The sequence below is a fragment of the Plodia interpunctella genome, chromosome 12 (genome assembly GCF_027563975.2).
Source record: "Plodia interpunctella isolate USDA-ARS_2022_Savannah chromosome 12, ilPloInte3.2, whole genome shotgun sequence".
Lineage (NCBI taxonomy): Eukaryota > Metazoa > Arthropoda > Insecta > Lepidoptera > Pyralidae > Plodia > Plodia interpunctella.
The window spans coordinates 2,589,053-2,605,994 of NC_071305.1; the positions used below are offsets into that span (position 1 = coordinate 2,589,053).

The window sequence follows — 16,942 nt, forward strand, 5'->3', positions numbered from 1 at the left end:
ATTAGACCAATAAGGAGGAACAGCCTGTGGCTCCTTACTGGTCTAAAGGTTCACTTTAAGGTTCTACGTCTCTATAATTGCAATTGATAGTGTTGCCTATCAGCTGCCAAAGTTATATGTCCCATCTCGTAAGACACCCACAGGAGGATATGAAGTGGTCCTTGTAACAGACCAGTAAGTATCATCATGAATTTGTCTATTAGATTTTCACAGTGCACTGTCAAAATATTGATAATTCCACAGATAGAATAGCAAGTCATGTGCGAGGTGGACACGCGCACGCGCATTTTTTTGTATCTACATTTAAAAATTTTGCCTTTCTTACAGGATATGTAAAGGAATAAATTAGAAAACCTTACGGTTTTTATTCCTTTACATATGCTATGGGAAAGGCTAAATTTTACACGTTTAATTTCTAAATATTTCTTAACTGCTTAGCTATATACATTTTTTAAATTTTGTATGTTATGATTCGCATTCGCAAAATATGTATCATATACGGATTTTTTGATCACTTTCGACTGAAGATTTTTTTGTTTTGACAACAGCACGCAATGACCATTACCCTCGGCCACAACGAACACCCATGTGTTCGTTCGAATGTCCATATCCATACCTATGTCCATACCCATGTGTTCGAATTTATGGTTCGATTCATAAGCTTATATCCATATATAAGCTTATGAATCGAACCATAAATTCGCAGAAGGCCGAGGGAAACAGAGCTACAGTTAATTCCTGGTCAGGAAATAACACTACATTAGTCAACTGCAGCGGTGATGGATCTCATATCTGACCATAATTGTGCAGATAACATTGCATTTACAACGTAACGTCCGATTTACCTGTGTCGGCCGCCATATTGTTCAAATAACATTGAAATAAATATATACGGACAAATCACACAGATTGAGCTAGCCCCAAAGTAAGTTCGAGACTTGTGTTATGGTATACAAACTCAACGATATTATATTATAAAACAAATACATATATAGATAAACATCCAAGACCCGGGCCAATTAGAAAAAGATCATTTTCCATCATGACCCGACCGGGGATCGAACCCGGTCCCGAATTTACAAGTATAACTTCCATCGCCAACCAAACCTCGCATGGACTTGTCAAGATTTTTATTCGTTTAATTTCTTTGAATCATCATCATCATCATCATCTCTTATCTGTATACTTTTTCGTCTCCACTTCAAACGGTCGATGGCATAGCCATAGTTGTGAAAGATATCACATCTCTCGTAAGCTCGTAAGACATCACATTCGCATTGCTCAGAAAATCAGGGCCATACACAAAGTAATAAAACGATTAATTTATTTAATTCTAGATTAATTTACCTTTAGTATAACTCAAATACAATTTGAAATATCCGCAAAATACTTCGTCAGAAAGTGTACAGAAATGCATCCGCCACATGATTCGTCAAATATTGTATTTATTTAACCATTAATTCATATTTTTCCCATCCAAACATTAAAAATCAAATAAAGAACGAAGCACGCTCTTGGGTCACATTTGAACTGGAATGCTTTAACTTTTTCACGTTCATTAAATCATTGTTATCTCAACTTTCCTTTTTTTATATTCGCCAACTCTGCTGGGCGCTGTTTTGTTGAAGTTACAACTATAGGTTTTGTTGTTTCCCATTTGTTTCTTATTTACAGTTGGTATTTAGTTTCTAAATTCAAAGTTCGTTTTTTAAATGGAATATAAAAATTATTTCGTTGATTATAACCGCTTTCCCTTACGAACCGAATCGAACCACCCAAATCTCTTCGATAGATTTTGCGCGTATAATTATGTACAGACAGAAAGTCAGACATTTCATAATCAATTATTTATAATTGATTATGAAATGTCTGCTACATGCTACAAACTTTACATTATGTAAATCATCAGTTGCAATATGTACCTACAGTCCAGCCAGATAAATCTAATTCCCTACTACAAGTTTATTTGCCTCCAATCCATATCCAATCCATACGTCCATACTGATATTATAAAGATAAAATATTTGTAATTTTGTTTTTTTTTTCTTTTTGATGATTGAGTTCATAACTACTGGGAAGATATTGATGAAATTTAGCACCGAGATAGACGAATCCTTCTACATTATGGTTTTACCCGAGCGGAGCCAGGGCGGGCCGTTAGTAGACAATAAAAACACGGCTAATCTAAGAGAAAAATAAAAAAATATAATATATTTTTTACTAGGTAACCCCATATTTTGCTTGCCATATATAAAAATGAACTATTTTATCCCAAAACTGGCATGGAAGCTGAAAAAGGCGGGCGAAAGAAAAAAAATAAACATGAATAAAGCTGAACCTTTCTGGCCGCACCTTTTTGCCAAAACGGGCTTCGATTGAAAATAAATTGCGGCTTGAAAACGGCGCCGATTCAGTTTTCAATCTAAGCGATACTAAAACTTTTTATGCACCCGCCCGCCGGATCAATCGATTATGTTGGTTTGAGTCTAGTTTTGTAATTGGAACTTATTCGAGTGGTAAAATTTAAAAATAGGAATCAGGGAAGCAAGCTACAGCATGAAAATTGCACAATATTATTGTACCCAAAATACTGTTTTTTTTCAACAACATCTACATATAAATACATATTGTATTGATATATAAGGTCCATATTACTATATTATTATTTTTCCTTTCATCAGCACTTGATCACAATCATAATATGTTTCAGTATACCTTTTGACCATGTACTTTATTGTGTACTTACATGATATATTACTGATAAAAAATTATACATAAATTTATATTTAAAAAATGGTAAGCCCTTCTGGCATAATAGGGACCAACACTGTTTGAATGAGTTTCTTTCGGCATTTCTTCTCAGCAGTGGTCGTTCCGAAATGCTAGTAGTTTGAAGCTTATCAACATTATTTAATTTAGAATATGACGTGAAAAAGTGCCTGTGAAGGCCTAATTTCTGAATAAATGATTTGATTTTGATTTTGATATTAATACATATAGTATTCATATGTAACTTTCACATATTGTCCCATTGGACATTACGAGACATTTTGCGACTAAACGTATATATTTATCTATATTAGTTTCTTTTTATCGTCGGGAAATGTCATAGTAGTGAAATGTCAGGTTTTAAGTAGGAAATGGTATTCAAATATAAACAAGAAAATAATGTATTCATCTTATATTTAAAATTTTCATTTTACAAATTATAAATAACATTATTCAACAATTTGGTGGCAAGATAGCTTCTAGAGTCTCACTCGACCCTTAATAAGGAACTCTATCCATACTACGGAGCTTCTAACACATAATTAGCACTTATAATTATTTTAAATAGTTACAATCATTGCACTTTACATTAAACAGAAATTGGAAGAAAATTGATGAGACATTAAATTTTTTTAATATTTACTTGTAAAGAATGAATAATCATCATCTAACCTGTATATATATTTGTTTTGGGCTCTTCAAACATTTACGTAACGTACTTAGATTATTTGCATAATTCATAACATACAAATATATTACACGTAATTGGTAATTTCCAAATCAATTAATTTGTAATGTCCATGTTGAAATATACTTTTATATAAAAATAGAAAGTAATAAAATATAGAAAAGAACGAATGATATTCTATTTTAAGTGTAAACCAACGTGTTTTTAAAGAAAATCTTGCACTCTTTTAACACAACCTTATAATCAATTTTCAATTTACAAATTAAACTTCACTAAGAAATCACATTTTGATAATTTACACAATCATAACGCCGGTGAAACATTCAAATATCTATTTAATATAGACACCAAAATGTCATCGACAGCCAAAAACGTTCATTCATTCCCATTCATTCCCATTCATTCCCATTCATTCCCATTTATTTTAGACTAGTAAATAGTTACCTCAATATTTACATCTAGACTAGGTTTTTTTAAATTATAATTTACTTACGGAACTTGTCTGCAAAAGTTTGTACTTTTTCACTACAAGTCGGTGGGCAGACATAATAAATGCAAGCATTTAAAAAATATTCATAGAAAAAATATGACATTTTTTTAACTTACGTAATAATTACTTCGTGAGAAAACTATTGTTACGATGACAAAGATGTGTAGGCGATGAAAAACCCACAATTTGTTTACATACTGTATAGGTTTTTTCAAACACAAGGTTTATGTAATCTGTGGCTGAGAATTGGAAGCGTAACTATGGGTTTTTACTGAACATAAACAACGTTGATGTTTGTTTATGAATATTTAAATTGACATTTTTAAAACCACTTTTTTCATTGAAATGTGAGAAATTAAAATAAGAGCCGAAAATAACAAAATGTTAATTCAGTTTTTAAACTTCGTAATAAGAAATTTTGAATTAAATTATCAGATCTAGATATTCTTAAACTAGTTATAAAATTAAACGTAATTGTCATTTTCACACTCTATCTCTGGACAACAGTCAGGGTACTGCTTGGAGTAGTCTCCCTTTGTGACGTAGCATTTGGGGTCATCAGTCATGATCAGGCCACATCTAAAAAGAAAAAAACAAATTCCTTTTAAAATCATTGAAAATTTCAAATTGCAAGAAGTTCCATACTCTTGTGGCATATAATCAATTTATTTATTTTTTTCTATGAAGAATGATGGCAATGTATTGAACCAAGATAATATATTTATATATCTATGGCAAAAGACCCGACTTCAGAGAGATTTAAAAAAGTTACATTTGTAACATTGTATTTCTATCATATCGAAAACTTCAGTTCATGATAAAATACGTAATAATGAGCCAGTCATATCATATCAGAGGCCAGGAAGTCATCGATTATGCACGGCTCAGCCGGACTAGACAGAATGATCTATTGTCTATGTAATAAACAATTTTACTACGATTATGAATGAGATGTATAAAATATTCCTCTGGATGACGGGTTATGATGAAATGTCTCTCTCTGAATTTCGCGTGTTCCCGTTTGCATTCAGTATTTACTGTGACGCTGCGAAGTTCTAGTTTTGCCTAATTAAAGTTTAAAATAATTCTTGCCCAGCAGTTGGACACAAAATAGGCTTTAAAAAATACCTTTTAATGTTTAATTTGAAAAAAATATTTTTTAGGCGAACCAAAGATTAAAGACCAATCTTTGACGCCACATCGATAATGTAATTAAAAATATATGTCGTAGAAGAGAGATAGAGTACATATATGACTGAAATTATATTCTACCAAATATGTAGATATATATGCGGGTATAATTACAATACTTACGAGGCATAATCGATCATTCTTCCACATGTGATCCTCACACACTGGGGCCCTGTCAGGACAGTTCCAAAAGGCACTACATCGCCAATCTCTTGTATATAGCACCCCTCTTTGTGCGCTGAAAAGAAGAAAAAAAAAAGGTTAACAATGATATTTATTCACAGCTATTTCATTGGAGAAAATTTTAGTTTATATAGCTTTTTGAAAGGTCTCCATCAAAAATGCTGCATCAATTACCGAATTTTACATCACTTTTACGCATTACATGTTGACAGAATCGAATGCGGTTTTTATTTTTGTAATTTTTTTATTCTGCCAGTGTTGTTTTAAAACAAAACCTCGAGAATTCATATGAAATAATCACAGTAAATAAGCCAGAGTCATGTTGACAGAAATGAGGGCCTTGGCCTCAAATTTACAGGCGCCGGGACTGGCCGTGAACGAAGATTACTACTTACGCCACATCCGAAAATAAAAAAAATAAAATTACATTTTTCCTTGTCACTATTTATTTTTCAATGATTCCAATTTTAAACAAAGATATGAAAACCGTTCGAAATTCAAGTGACTGAACCCTTTTAATTTCATTTTGATGCGAAAGTTTTTTAGAAGGCGATTCCAATCTCATCTTTGATTATAAGTTCTCATGTAATTAATAGGTAAGTGACATCATTAATGTATGAATATATCGTAGTTAAAATAAAAGCTGCTTCTACTTTATGAGCAAGATTTTAATCTAAACCCGTTTCAAAGAAGATTTATACGAGAACAAATTCACACGGATAATAAATTATATATAAGTGGAACTATATTAAAATAGTTATACCATGTGCGTCAGAAATAGCATTTTTTACATAATAATAAGCAGTGCATTTTTTTGTGTAAAGTTTAGATTGGGTCATTATTATAAATTGATATTCAAATTTTATTCATTTGCGTCAGATGCTCAAGGAAGCAAACCTGTTCTGAGGCATGTGAATTTTGCTTTAGGGTTAATGGCCAATCGTGAAATTAGAATAAATAGTTCAAATTTTTAATTAGAATTTCGAGAATTTCACAAAATATACTGGTATGATACAAAAAGCAACATAAACGAAAATGAGACAACAATGAGATAACAGAAAAAAACGAGTTAAATTTATTGATTAAAGAATTTTCAGACGTAGATACTTTCTTCCTTGAACATTTACCTACCTATATAACCTACTATAGATTTATGATACCCTAGTACTTTCTCCTAAGATTTAATACGATTCGTTAATGGATCCATTGGGGTTTGTAATCAGACAGAAACACTAAAGTAAAATAAATGTTTTCTGATACTTTCAACGAAATATAAATTGACAATAAAAAAGAAAATCCAAATACCAGAAAAGTATGAATTTCCGATTTGCATATTAAAAAACTACTTCGAGTCAGAAACGAAACGTAAATTTCCAAACACGTTCCGTTATAAAATAAATTTAATGAACATTTTAATCTACCGCTTGACCCGGATCTCAGATTTGCTGCTAAGTGAAATGTTTAAATTTCAAGTACCAATTATAAGCTACTTAATTTTATAGCCAGTAAACAAATAAATGCAAATTTTCCGTTAAAATATAACGACAATTGTAGAACACATCCTGTTTATCATAAACATCTGAATTGATTTATTTATCTATAGGCAAGTACAATCAGAAATTTTATTATAAATATTAAAACTAAAAAACCAAAGGGAAAACCGATGATATTTAAATATATGAAGAAAAAACAAAAAATAAACAATAACGTAAGGTCAGTTGAAGATAAATAATAATTTAAATAATTGTATTCGCAAGTTGTTTGCTTGTCCATCTGAACCTTGGTCAAATCTTTTATCAATCAATCACAAGTCAAGGTGCTGACACCGCTTCATAACGACAAAATAGCAACAAGAATATAATGGATTTTTTCTACATTTTATGACTAGGAACTAATTTAGCATTCATTCATTTAAAATTTCATACTTCCGTTGACCATGTATAATACGGAAATATACACATGAATTTGGAAGTTCTTACGCGACTAATATACCTTATGTAAATAAAAATAAATAGCTAAAATGTTGCTAAGCGCACAAGTCGAAAATATATAGATTTTTTTTAAGTTACTAATATAATTGGGTATGACCCAAGAAGAGAAAAGCCCCAAGGCGTAACTAGTTCCCAAAACAATAATTATTCGTGATAATTCGTGATTTTAACGAATGCATTACTCATTACAAAGTTATTCCAATAAATGTATGACTGTATGGTTGAGGTACACTTATTAAAAGTTGAACAGAAGAAAATTGTGTAGTTAGGTACTAATTTCTTTCACTATGGATAACCGTTAGTAATATATTAGTAATTTTTGGTAATATAAAAGCATGTTTTTTTTTTACTTTAATCGTGGAACAGATGATTTAATAAAATCATAATTTTAAAAAAATATATGTAATTTATTTAAAAAATAATAATTCGTATTTCAAAATAATATGTGTATTTTATTTTTAATTCGTGTTCTTTTTCTTACCAAGATGCGCTGGTTTCGGCGGAAGCCGCGAAATGGCAGTGGCGCCGAACGCAACGCTCGCCATAGCACAGATTACAAATAGTTTAAACATTTTTTTTTTCCTCACTAAATTAAGGAAACAAGAACAGGCTTGCTTGAAATCTAGATGTCAACTGACGAATTTTACCCAGTGTCTATTTGCTTTATATTATTATTTGCCTCGTGTCCCCTATATGTTATCATAAAGTGACATTGTTGTATCAAATTGACATACAATAATTAATGTATCAGTTGTACTAGAAATTTATTGCTCAACGACAGTTCGTGTAGCGTATCGTGGTAACCACATCGTTTTATGGCATCCGTTTTTTAATCGAAGCAAAAATGTAAGCAGAAATTGGGGTCTCTGTTAAGATTTTTAAACGTTAACTAATTTTAGAATCGAGTTTTTAGGTATTTTGTTAATATCAACCAACAGAAGAAAACACATGTATTTTTTAATATTTAAATCTGATAGAGTTACTTAGCAGTATAGTATCTAAAACTGTTAACATAAATACTCAACGAAAATGTCAACAATTTATATAAAAAAAAAATAATTGAAGTTCGCAGTTTAAAAAATTTACATAAACAAGAATATTGGCAAAGAAAATTGCATGCAGGAAAAACCGTAAGCACTTTTACCACCTGATTCACTGTGCAACTAATTTCACTTACAATACCTATGTAGTATCCGATCTCTTTCGATTATCGATTTAGATCGGATTTTGTTTTAGGATAATCACAACATGACAATGAGAACAAGTTCACTTAGTTATAATTGTTAGGCGCACATTTGTTAATTGACGCCTTTGAAAGGCTGCGATTATGTTTGTTTGTTGATATATATCATCCTAAGTGTAAAAAAGAAAATTGAATTTTACAAGGACAGAGTAAGATGCAAGATACATGTAATTATTGAATACAATGCCGAGGTAGTTTGTTCGTTATAAATTAGAAAATAAAAAATAAACACATACCTAATTCTCTAGGTTTCGCCGGAAGAAATCCTCTAGCCACAGCTGCGCAAGTCAAGCCAAGCATGGCAAGGAAAACCACGGTTCTCAACATGTTTAGATTTTCAAAGTCAAGGTTATAATGTATCTTATCTCTCGCGACTTCGATGTGCGACTGACCGTCATCTCAGAAAGCATGTGTTTTTATTCCTTACAGGCTGGTCACACACGAGCGACTCAAGTTTTTTTTTTTTAGGTTGTTGACTCCAGTTTTGGAGATGTTTGTGTTTAGAACAAAAAGTGATCTATTTTTTATGAACGCCATTGATGGGCTTGTTTATGAGATGTGGTTTTAGTGTACAGGTTTTGACTTTGAAAATTGTTTGTTTACATCTTCCCGAGGAGGTTAGGTTGCTGGTTGGGTTTTGTACGTTTGATTTGCAGACATAGATAATAAGGTGATTTAAAATTTCACTTGAAATTCCAATAGAGGATGTCGGACACCGTGCGAAGTGTAGAAAAGCGGAGCCCTGTGCTCAGATGTTTAACGACTGTGAGATAACTCTCAGAAAATAATTATAGAAATTATATTTTTTGCAAGCTCTTTTTTACGACTTCGTTTTTGTTTTTGTTGTCTTTTGACGACCTCGGTGGCGCAGTGGTAAAGTGCTTACCTCTAAACCGTGAGGTCCCGAGTTCGATCCCCGGTCGGGTCATGATGAAAAATAATCTTTTTCTGATTGGCCCGGGTCTTGGATGTTTATCTATATATGTATTTGTTATAAAATATAGTATCATTAAGTTAGTATCCCATAACACAAGTCACGAATATATATATTATTTATTGTTATTATATATATATATTATTTATTTAATATATATATATTATTTATTGTTATTGTGATGTAATTATATTAGTTTTTACAATTCATTTGTATGTATCATACTAACTAAGCACGTACCGAACTTTGTCCCAACAATTTTACTGTCTACCCACTAGCTGCAACTTTTTAAACAAAACGAATGTAAACAAACTGTGGATAACGTGGTTGGTTACGAAATTATGTAAACTAGTTGTTTAATTCTTACTTTTTACCATTTCATTTTGTAACTGTTTGTTGTTCCGCAATAAATAAATAAAAACATATTGAACACTACATAACTTTAGCATTCATATTATCGGTATCGATAAAGTTGGTCAAACCACAATTCAGATTTCAGATACTCCCCTATTGGATATGCTGCCCGGGTATCAAGCACCCCAGCCTCTTGTATGTCCATCTTTAGAAATAAGTTACTAAATGTTCTTAAAAGCAAAGTTTGTACGAAATGTAATACTTCATTAATTAGTCCTATGCTACATCGCAAAATTAATCCATTAGTGACTCAACCGGACTCACAAAATAAATATTTATTACCATAGTGAGTATATAAAACATCTTAATTACCCAAGTAATTAATTGATCCAGATTGAATGTTTTATTAATGATATCATACATTAAATATAAAGCCTCTGAAATAAACACGTTGAACAATATGTTGGCTTTGGGCCTAAACATTGGCTCCAACATCGCGATAAGTCATGCGTCGTACATTGCCTCATTTTCTGTTATTTCAACACACATCTCACATAGATACTAAGCAATGTACGTCAATTGGTCACAACGTATGGCCAACGTCTTTAAACCAATGAAAGCGTAAACTAGTAGACATTAATTTGCATTTGATCATCTGGGTACAATAGGCAAATAAAAATATCCTAACTAATATAATAAATGTGAAGTGAGTTTGTTTTACCTCTTCACGCTCTATCTACTCAACTAATCTTCTTTAATTTTTGCATACATTAGGTTTGAATTATGAAGAAGGACATAGGGTATCTTTCACTGTTCCTGTGGGAAATTTACGCGGGTGAAGCCGCAGGCTAGTATAATATTAATACAGTTATTTTATATTATAGGATTATTTTCACGCTGTGCAATTTTGGATTTTATATGAAGCAATCATATTTTAGGTGAGTCATGATACTTATATACAAGTAGTATAATATATTTATAGGAGTATAGTATATATTCCTTATGGAATGGTACAAGGAGGTACCATTCCATAAGGAAGGCCAGTGCCCCGGCTGTGGGGACATTAAAATGACTACTATGGTTGATATCAACACAGAGACACAAATATTTTAAAACCCCATAACAAATTTTAAAAAATATTTGGATGAAATGGTTCAGTTAACATTCAATTATTATGTTTACATAACCTTCTTTTGGTGAAATAATTTATTCCAAACGGCAAAATGTAAAGATCAACATAAAACAGACCTAGTTTACTGTATAATCAAATTTAGACGAATAAGTTTACGTGTTTACATAACCTTTTTATCTAAGTAACAAATAGCAACGATGTCATTAAAATACTCGACGGCTGAAAAAAATTAGATTGTATTTTCTGTATAAATTACTAGATGTTGCCCGGGGCTTCGCTCCCGAAGGAATTTTGAGATAAAATATATCCTTTAGCAATTTTGGATAATGTACTTTTCTAATGGTGAAAGAACTTTTGAAATCGGTTCGTAAGTTTCTGAGATTACCCGCCTCAAACATACAAACTCACAAACGCAAATAATAGTATAGATAATTAGATATCGATAGATAAAATAAAATCTATTCAACCAATAGGTGCTTACATAGTTATCAGTAAAAAAAGAAAATATAGGTAAGTATCTATTTGTTTTTATTACGTTTGATGTTAGATATTAGATAAGACGTACTGGCTGCTAAAAATAGAGGTCATAACGAAACGAATGTTTAATAAAAAGAAACTGTGTCCATATCTGAATATTGGAATGTGATATAAGAAATAGTCGTTTGTAGGCGGCCTTATGAAGGACGCGAGCGATGCTTGGAAATTACTACTGATTCATCTTTCACGTAAACAAAGTTTTTTTTTTAAATATTTTTGGCGTCACTAGTAGATCCGTGACTTCGCATTCCGTCGCCCGAGAAAAATGACAAATGTATCTGCTGTTTCCTCATATTCGAAATTCAAACTGTAAAATTGGCTATTTGATTGGGCACATAAGAAAACGCATATTTTTTTAAATGTTCGGTTTTATGAAATTACTAGATTTATTATTTTTCCGGTTTCATTAAAGTATATTAGAAATGCTTTTCGACTCTAAAATCCGTTACAATACAATCATCGCTGCTATACAAGCTCCATACTCCATAAAAATTAATTGTTTCTAATATATTTCTATTAGAAACAATGAATTTTTACTGAATTAATTAGTAATAAAAAATTATACACAAATTTATATTTAAAAAATCGTAAGCTCTTCTGGCATAATAGGGACCAATACTGTTTGAATGAGTTTCTTTCGGCATTTCTTCTCAGCAGTAGTCGTTCCGAAATGCTAGTAGTTTGTAGCTTTGGTAAATATAATTTAATTTAGAATATGACGAGAAAAAGTGCCTGTGAAGGCCTAATTTCTGAATACCTAAATGATTTGATTTTGATTTTGAAAAATGTATATGATTGACTAATAATTGGGAAGTTTTACAATTTTAATGGATAAATGAAAGGATGATAAAAAAGCAAAGTATATTATAATGTGAATTTTAAAATATCTCAATCTCGGTTTTACAGTCCGTGATTTTTTTAATTCATAAATACAATTAACATTGTTACGTTCCATTCTCACGTTTTTTTATAATGTCTTTTTTTAAATTCAATTTTAGTTAATTATTGCGGATCTCTATATTTTTAGTACGATCATAAATTCCTAATTAGCATTTATCGATTAATTAATGTATGTATAATCACACTTACTATATTTTTAAATCACCGCTAATACCAACGCATAGAACCTGTTATTCACTGTAACTTGACGCGTAGTCCACTGTACATCATAGAAAACAAAACAGTTATATGGAAAATGCAGTTTTGTCATAATCTGTGGTCATAATCAACTTTTATTATCATATGATGAGTTAAAATCTGTGTTTTCCCATAGCTGAAAAGAATCTATATTATGGACGGTATTACCCACTTATAGCACATTCTTTATGGAATCTACTTATGCATATGAGAATTGTTTACAACTATGTTTAAATTCTCAACTTGTAGATAATAAAATATTTACATATTCTACAGGGTGACTTTTAATACATTGGCAATAATTTGTCTACATGCTCAGTCCATGATTCTGAACAACTTTTAGTATGGGGGTATATCTGAAATCGCGAAAAAAAAATCTGCTGTTCTACACAAAGTTAAATATTTAACTCGTGGAAAATGTATGGATCAGCTGATTTTTTTTCGCGATTTCAAGGTTGCTTCCATACGAAAAGTTGTTCAGTACCATGGACTGAGCATGTAGATAAAATACTCGTAATACCAATGTATAATAAATCGCACTCTGTATATTATAAAAAATAACCTATTATTTATTGTTGGTTGCGTGCGGTTCCCCCTTTGTGAAAGATCTCTCCATATTCTTCTGTGGATGTTATACGACTTTGAGACACGTAGCCTAGGCAGCTGACAGGAACCAACAGCACTCAAGGGACAGATGCCGTCACCTATAGAAAAGCACGCTGAATAATCAAAATTTTAAAGTTATTTTTTATGCTCGGAGCTATGAAACCTCGCGGTTTCATAGCTCCGAATGCAACCGGACATAGGAATATAAAAGAAAAACAGTAATAACGCACTGAAAAACAAGAGATCGGCGGCTTGAGCTACATAGGAACAAACTCAATTCTGTTCAATCGTGTCTGTTCCGCTTTAACGTTTAAACCGCTGGAGAAATTTTGATGAAATTTGGTATGCATGTAGTTAAAGACCCACGTTCAAATATAGGCTACTTAAAAATAACACCCTAAAATACTACAATGGTGGTGAAAGTTTGTATATGAAAGTTATGTTCAAAAGAATATTAATCCTAGATATTAGTATCTAGCATAGGTATCCATCCATCGAGAGGTAGCTCAGCCATCGATCTCACGACACGAGCTCTACCTTCTCTCTTATTTCATCTAGGAATGCCCTTCTTGGCTTTCCTTTTCCTCTTCTTGCTTCGATATTTCCTAAAAGATACATTAAAAAGATCATTGATCATTGATATTTTTATGTATCTTTTGCAGTAGTAATGCAGAAGTGACTAAGTTGGAAGTAACTATGTAATAATTTTAAGACCATCATTTTGTACACTTAATTGGCAAATAAATTAATAAGTAACTAATAGTAACTTTTTGAGTAAGAAAATCAGGACTATATAGTTAAAAGCCACTTGCTTACGCTTTATAGAAAAACAATCTAATAAATCACAAAAAATATAATTATGTTGTCAATAGAAACTATTCTACGCTGATGAAGTCTCGGGTAAACAGGCAATAATATATGTAATCCGTATACTTACTAATATCATAAATAAGAAATGGAGTAATGGATTGAAGTGATTTTTAGTGTGGAGATAGTTGGAGCGCTGGAGAATGATATTTGCTGCTTACTACCGCAAGTGGAGCAGCGAGAAACAGCTAGTCATTGATAAATAATAGTGAATTAGGTAAGTGTGATATCAAATATAATCTATGTTTGTTATTTACAAACCTTATTAACGCGTTTGGATAAGCAAAGCTACTGATCTAAATTTGTTCAATGACAATAGCTTCTGCGTCCTATCCATACTACTAAGTCTATCTATCTTTCTGTCTGTCACATTTTCACGACTAAACCACTGGACCGATTGGGATGAAATTTCGAATAGTTATACCGCGAGCGTAGCAAGCAAAAACTAGTTAATCATTAGTCAATCACGTCAAAATAGCTGGACGGATTTAATTGAATTTTTTAATAGCGCGTACCCTTATTACCCCAAATACCCGCGTGAGCGCGTTCGAAAAGTTCAGAGATAATTTTCAACAAATTTACAATAACTAATAGATAAATTAGCTTCGAAATTTATTATAACTCTTTGTAATCTATGTCTGCCTGGTATGTGCCTGTGGCAGGTTAGCCGCTGATGAGACCACTCTGGCGTGTGGTTCCGCCCTAAAATAGAACCACTCCATACCCATGGATGTCATACGAGGTGACTACACACAGCCTTGACAACTGATCCCATTCCCAACGAGGGTTGACGTCAGCCTTTAATGTTTTTTTAATCTCTTGTGACAACGTGTAAAGCTATTGTACTTATAATATAGGCATATATATTTTAGAGCAAACAGCAGTCAACATACGGGTGCTATCGAGTTGACGCATAAACATTCATCGATCTAACAGCCAATATATTTTATCTACCTACCCCTTAATACGTGTTGTTTGGCATAGTCGTTAAAATATCAATCTACCCACGTTCATCTTATTAATGTAATAATAAATTATGTCTGCTTTAAACCTTGTCATTAAATATTTTATTGGATTGTTCGCAAAAAAGTTTGACAACAAACGATTTATCATCCGCCAATAGGTGAAATATTATGAGCTTGAAAGTCAAACAGATCGAAGTGTATTGTTAATGCGCACTTATGTTTTGAAGTTTTTAACCTGATTGCGCAGCTAATGTTTTTGTTTTTTTTTTTTTTACTGAATTGTTTGGAAAAAATTAAGTCGACTATATTGTGATGTTACAAGACTTACAAGCAGAATATAATTACACAAGATTTTATAAAAGTGATTTTGTATTATTTATATGGGTATACTTTTATATTCATATGAAATTAAGATTCTGCCGTCCATTGCCTATGAGGTTCTGTAATTATGGTAGTCCTTAGGCTAACATAATACATGAATTAGTTAGGATGTGTATTTGTTAGACGAGAAAAATCGCAAGACGACAAACATTAGATATCCCATCTCTACCGTAGAATCTGGAGTGATTATATCGTTCTATATTTTATGAGTTATTTTTTGATTTTGTATTATATCCAAGATAATCACAATTGAAATAAAATCCCAGTTTCATTTATACCTTCTTAATAGTGTGTCAGTAGGTACGTTTGTCTGTTGCTCAATCATGTTAAATCTAACGAACGAATTTGGGTAAAATTGACTCACGAATCGATGGCTCCCACGTATACTATTGTATGTCTAAAAATACAACTTTACAGGAGAAGCAATTAAGATGATTATAATGTATAGTTTCTTTGAATTTTAAGCTAGGAATATGATTTTTTAATTACAATTAGTTGAACTATAGCATATAACAATGTAATAACATTCATTTATAAATATATTATAGTTTCCGAGATATTGTTGTTACGATTGTTTACATTGGATAGAAGAAGTTTTAAAGATTGTAACTCAACTATACGACTATTTACTTGGCATGGTTTATCAATCAAAAAATCGTAACTCAGCTATACGATTACTTACTTTGTTTATTTGTCGATAAAAAATGTGGTATGAATTACTTACTGCTTTTTACGGGATTTTATGGGATGTTTTAAATGTCTATAAAAAAAAATAAATTTTACAATGACTATAGGTAGAGTGTAAGGTATTTACTATATACATACTTAATCATAAAATCAATTGATATTTTTGGAATGTTTTATTCATAATAAAAAAAACACCGAATCATTTTATAACAGTATTGTAACAAAACTATTTTGTTTTCTTATAATTATTTTAGAATATAACAATTGTGACATAAATAAACACTTTCTCCAGAGTTTAAACAAAAAAAAACAGTTTCATTCTTATCATCTTGATAAAGTAAAATAATATTTCTTACTATTATCTTAAATCTATGACTTCAGTACTCAGTCTTTATGATTTATGAGTATTATTTATTAATGTGAACTACGCGCTTCAAAATGAAATTGGAATAACATAATAAAAATATCTCTCAATCAGCAAATAATATATTAATATCCCTAAATTAACAAATAAAAAGATTAATGAAATAAAGTTCAAACCTTGGTTGAGCTACATATTAACTAAAATTAGTTTTTTTACTAAACTTTATAAAAAATATTTTGAATAAATTCTAATCAATTACAAAAGAGTATTTAATCTGAATCAGTATCAGTGTTACGAATAGCATTATGGGAAATTACAGAAAGACTTTGGTAAAAGTTATGATGAACTGCTGGAATGATTCCACTATTGCAAAGACTTATCAGATCATTCTTTTTAGCTAAAGATATGGGCAGTACATCATCA

The 16,942-nt window shown here is 31.3% G+C and overlaps 1 protein-coding gene across 2 annotated transcripts; it reads right to left on the bottom strand.

Moving 5' to 3' along the window:
* Positions 1 to 3,166: 3,166 nt before the first annotated feature.
* On the bottom strand, positions 3,167 to 8,962 carry LOC128674277 (uncharacterized protein). Of its 2 annotated transcripts, none has more exons than XM_053752759.1 (3): positions 8,792 to 8,962; positions 5,262 to 5,376; positions 3,167 to 4,526 (listed from the first exon to the last, which is right to left on the bottom strand). In XM_053752759.1, exons 1-3 carry the CDS (start codon positions 8,880 to 8,882, stop codon positions 4,412 to 4,414), a joined length of 321 nt encoding a protein of 106 aa, XP_053608734.1. In that variant the 5' UTR covers positions 8,883 to 8,962; the 3' UTR covers positions 3,167 to 4,411. The 2 variants fall into 2 exon arrangements, with proteins under 2 accessions (XP_053608734.1, XP_053608735.1); XM_053752760.2 differs by lacking the exon at positions 8,792 to 8,962 and adding an exon at positions 7,794 to 7,960.
* Between the last annotated feature and the right edge of the window lie 7,980 nt (positions 8,963 to 16,942).

Coding starts and splice junctions, on each gene's coding strand:
- LOC128674277 (XM_053752759.1), bottom strand. CDS start 8,882: ATGTTGAGAACCGTGGTTTTCCTTGCCATGCTTGGCTTGACTTGCGCA. Junction 5,377..8,791: donor GGCGAAACCTAGAGAATTAG/GTATGTGTTTAT, acceptor TCTTCTTTTCAG/CGCACAAAGAGGGGTGCTAT. Junction 4,527..5,261: donor AGAATGATCGATTATGCCTC/GTAAGTATTGTA, acceptor TTTTCTTTTTAG/ATGTGGCCTGATCATGACTG.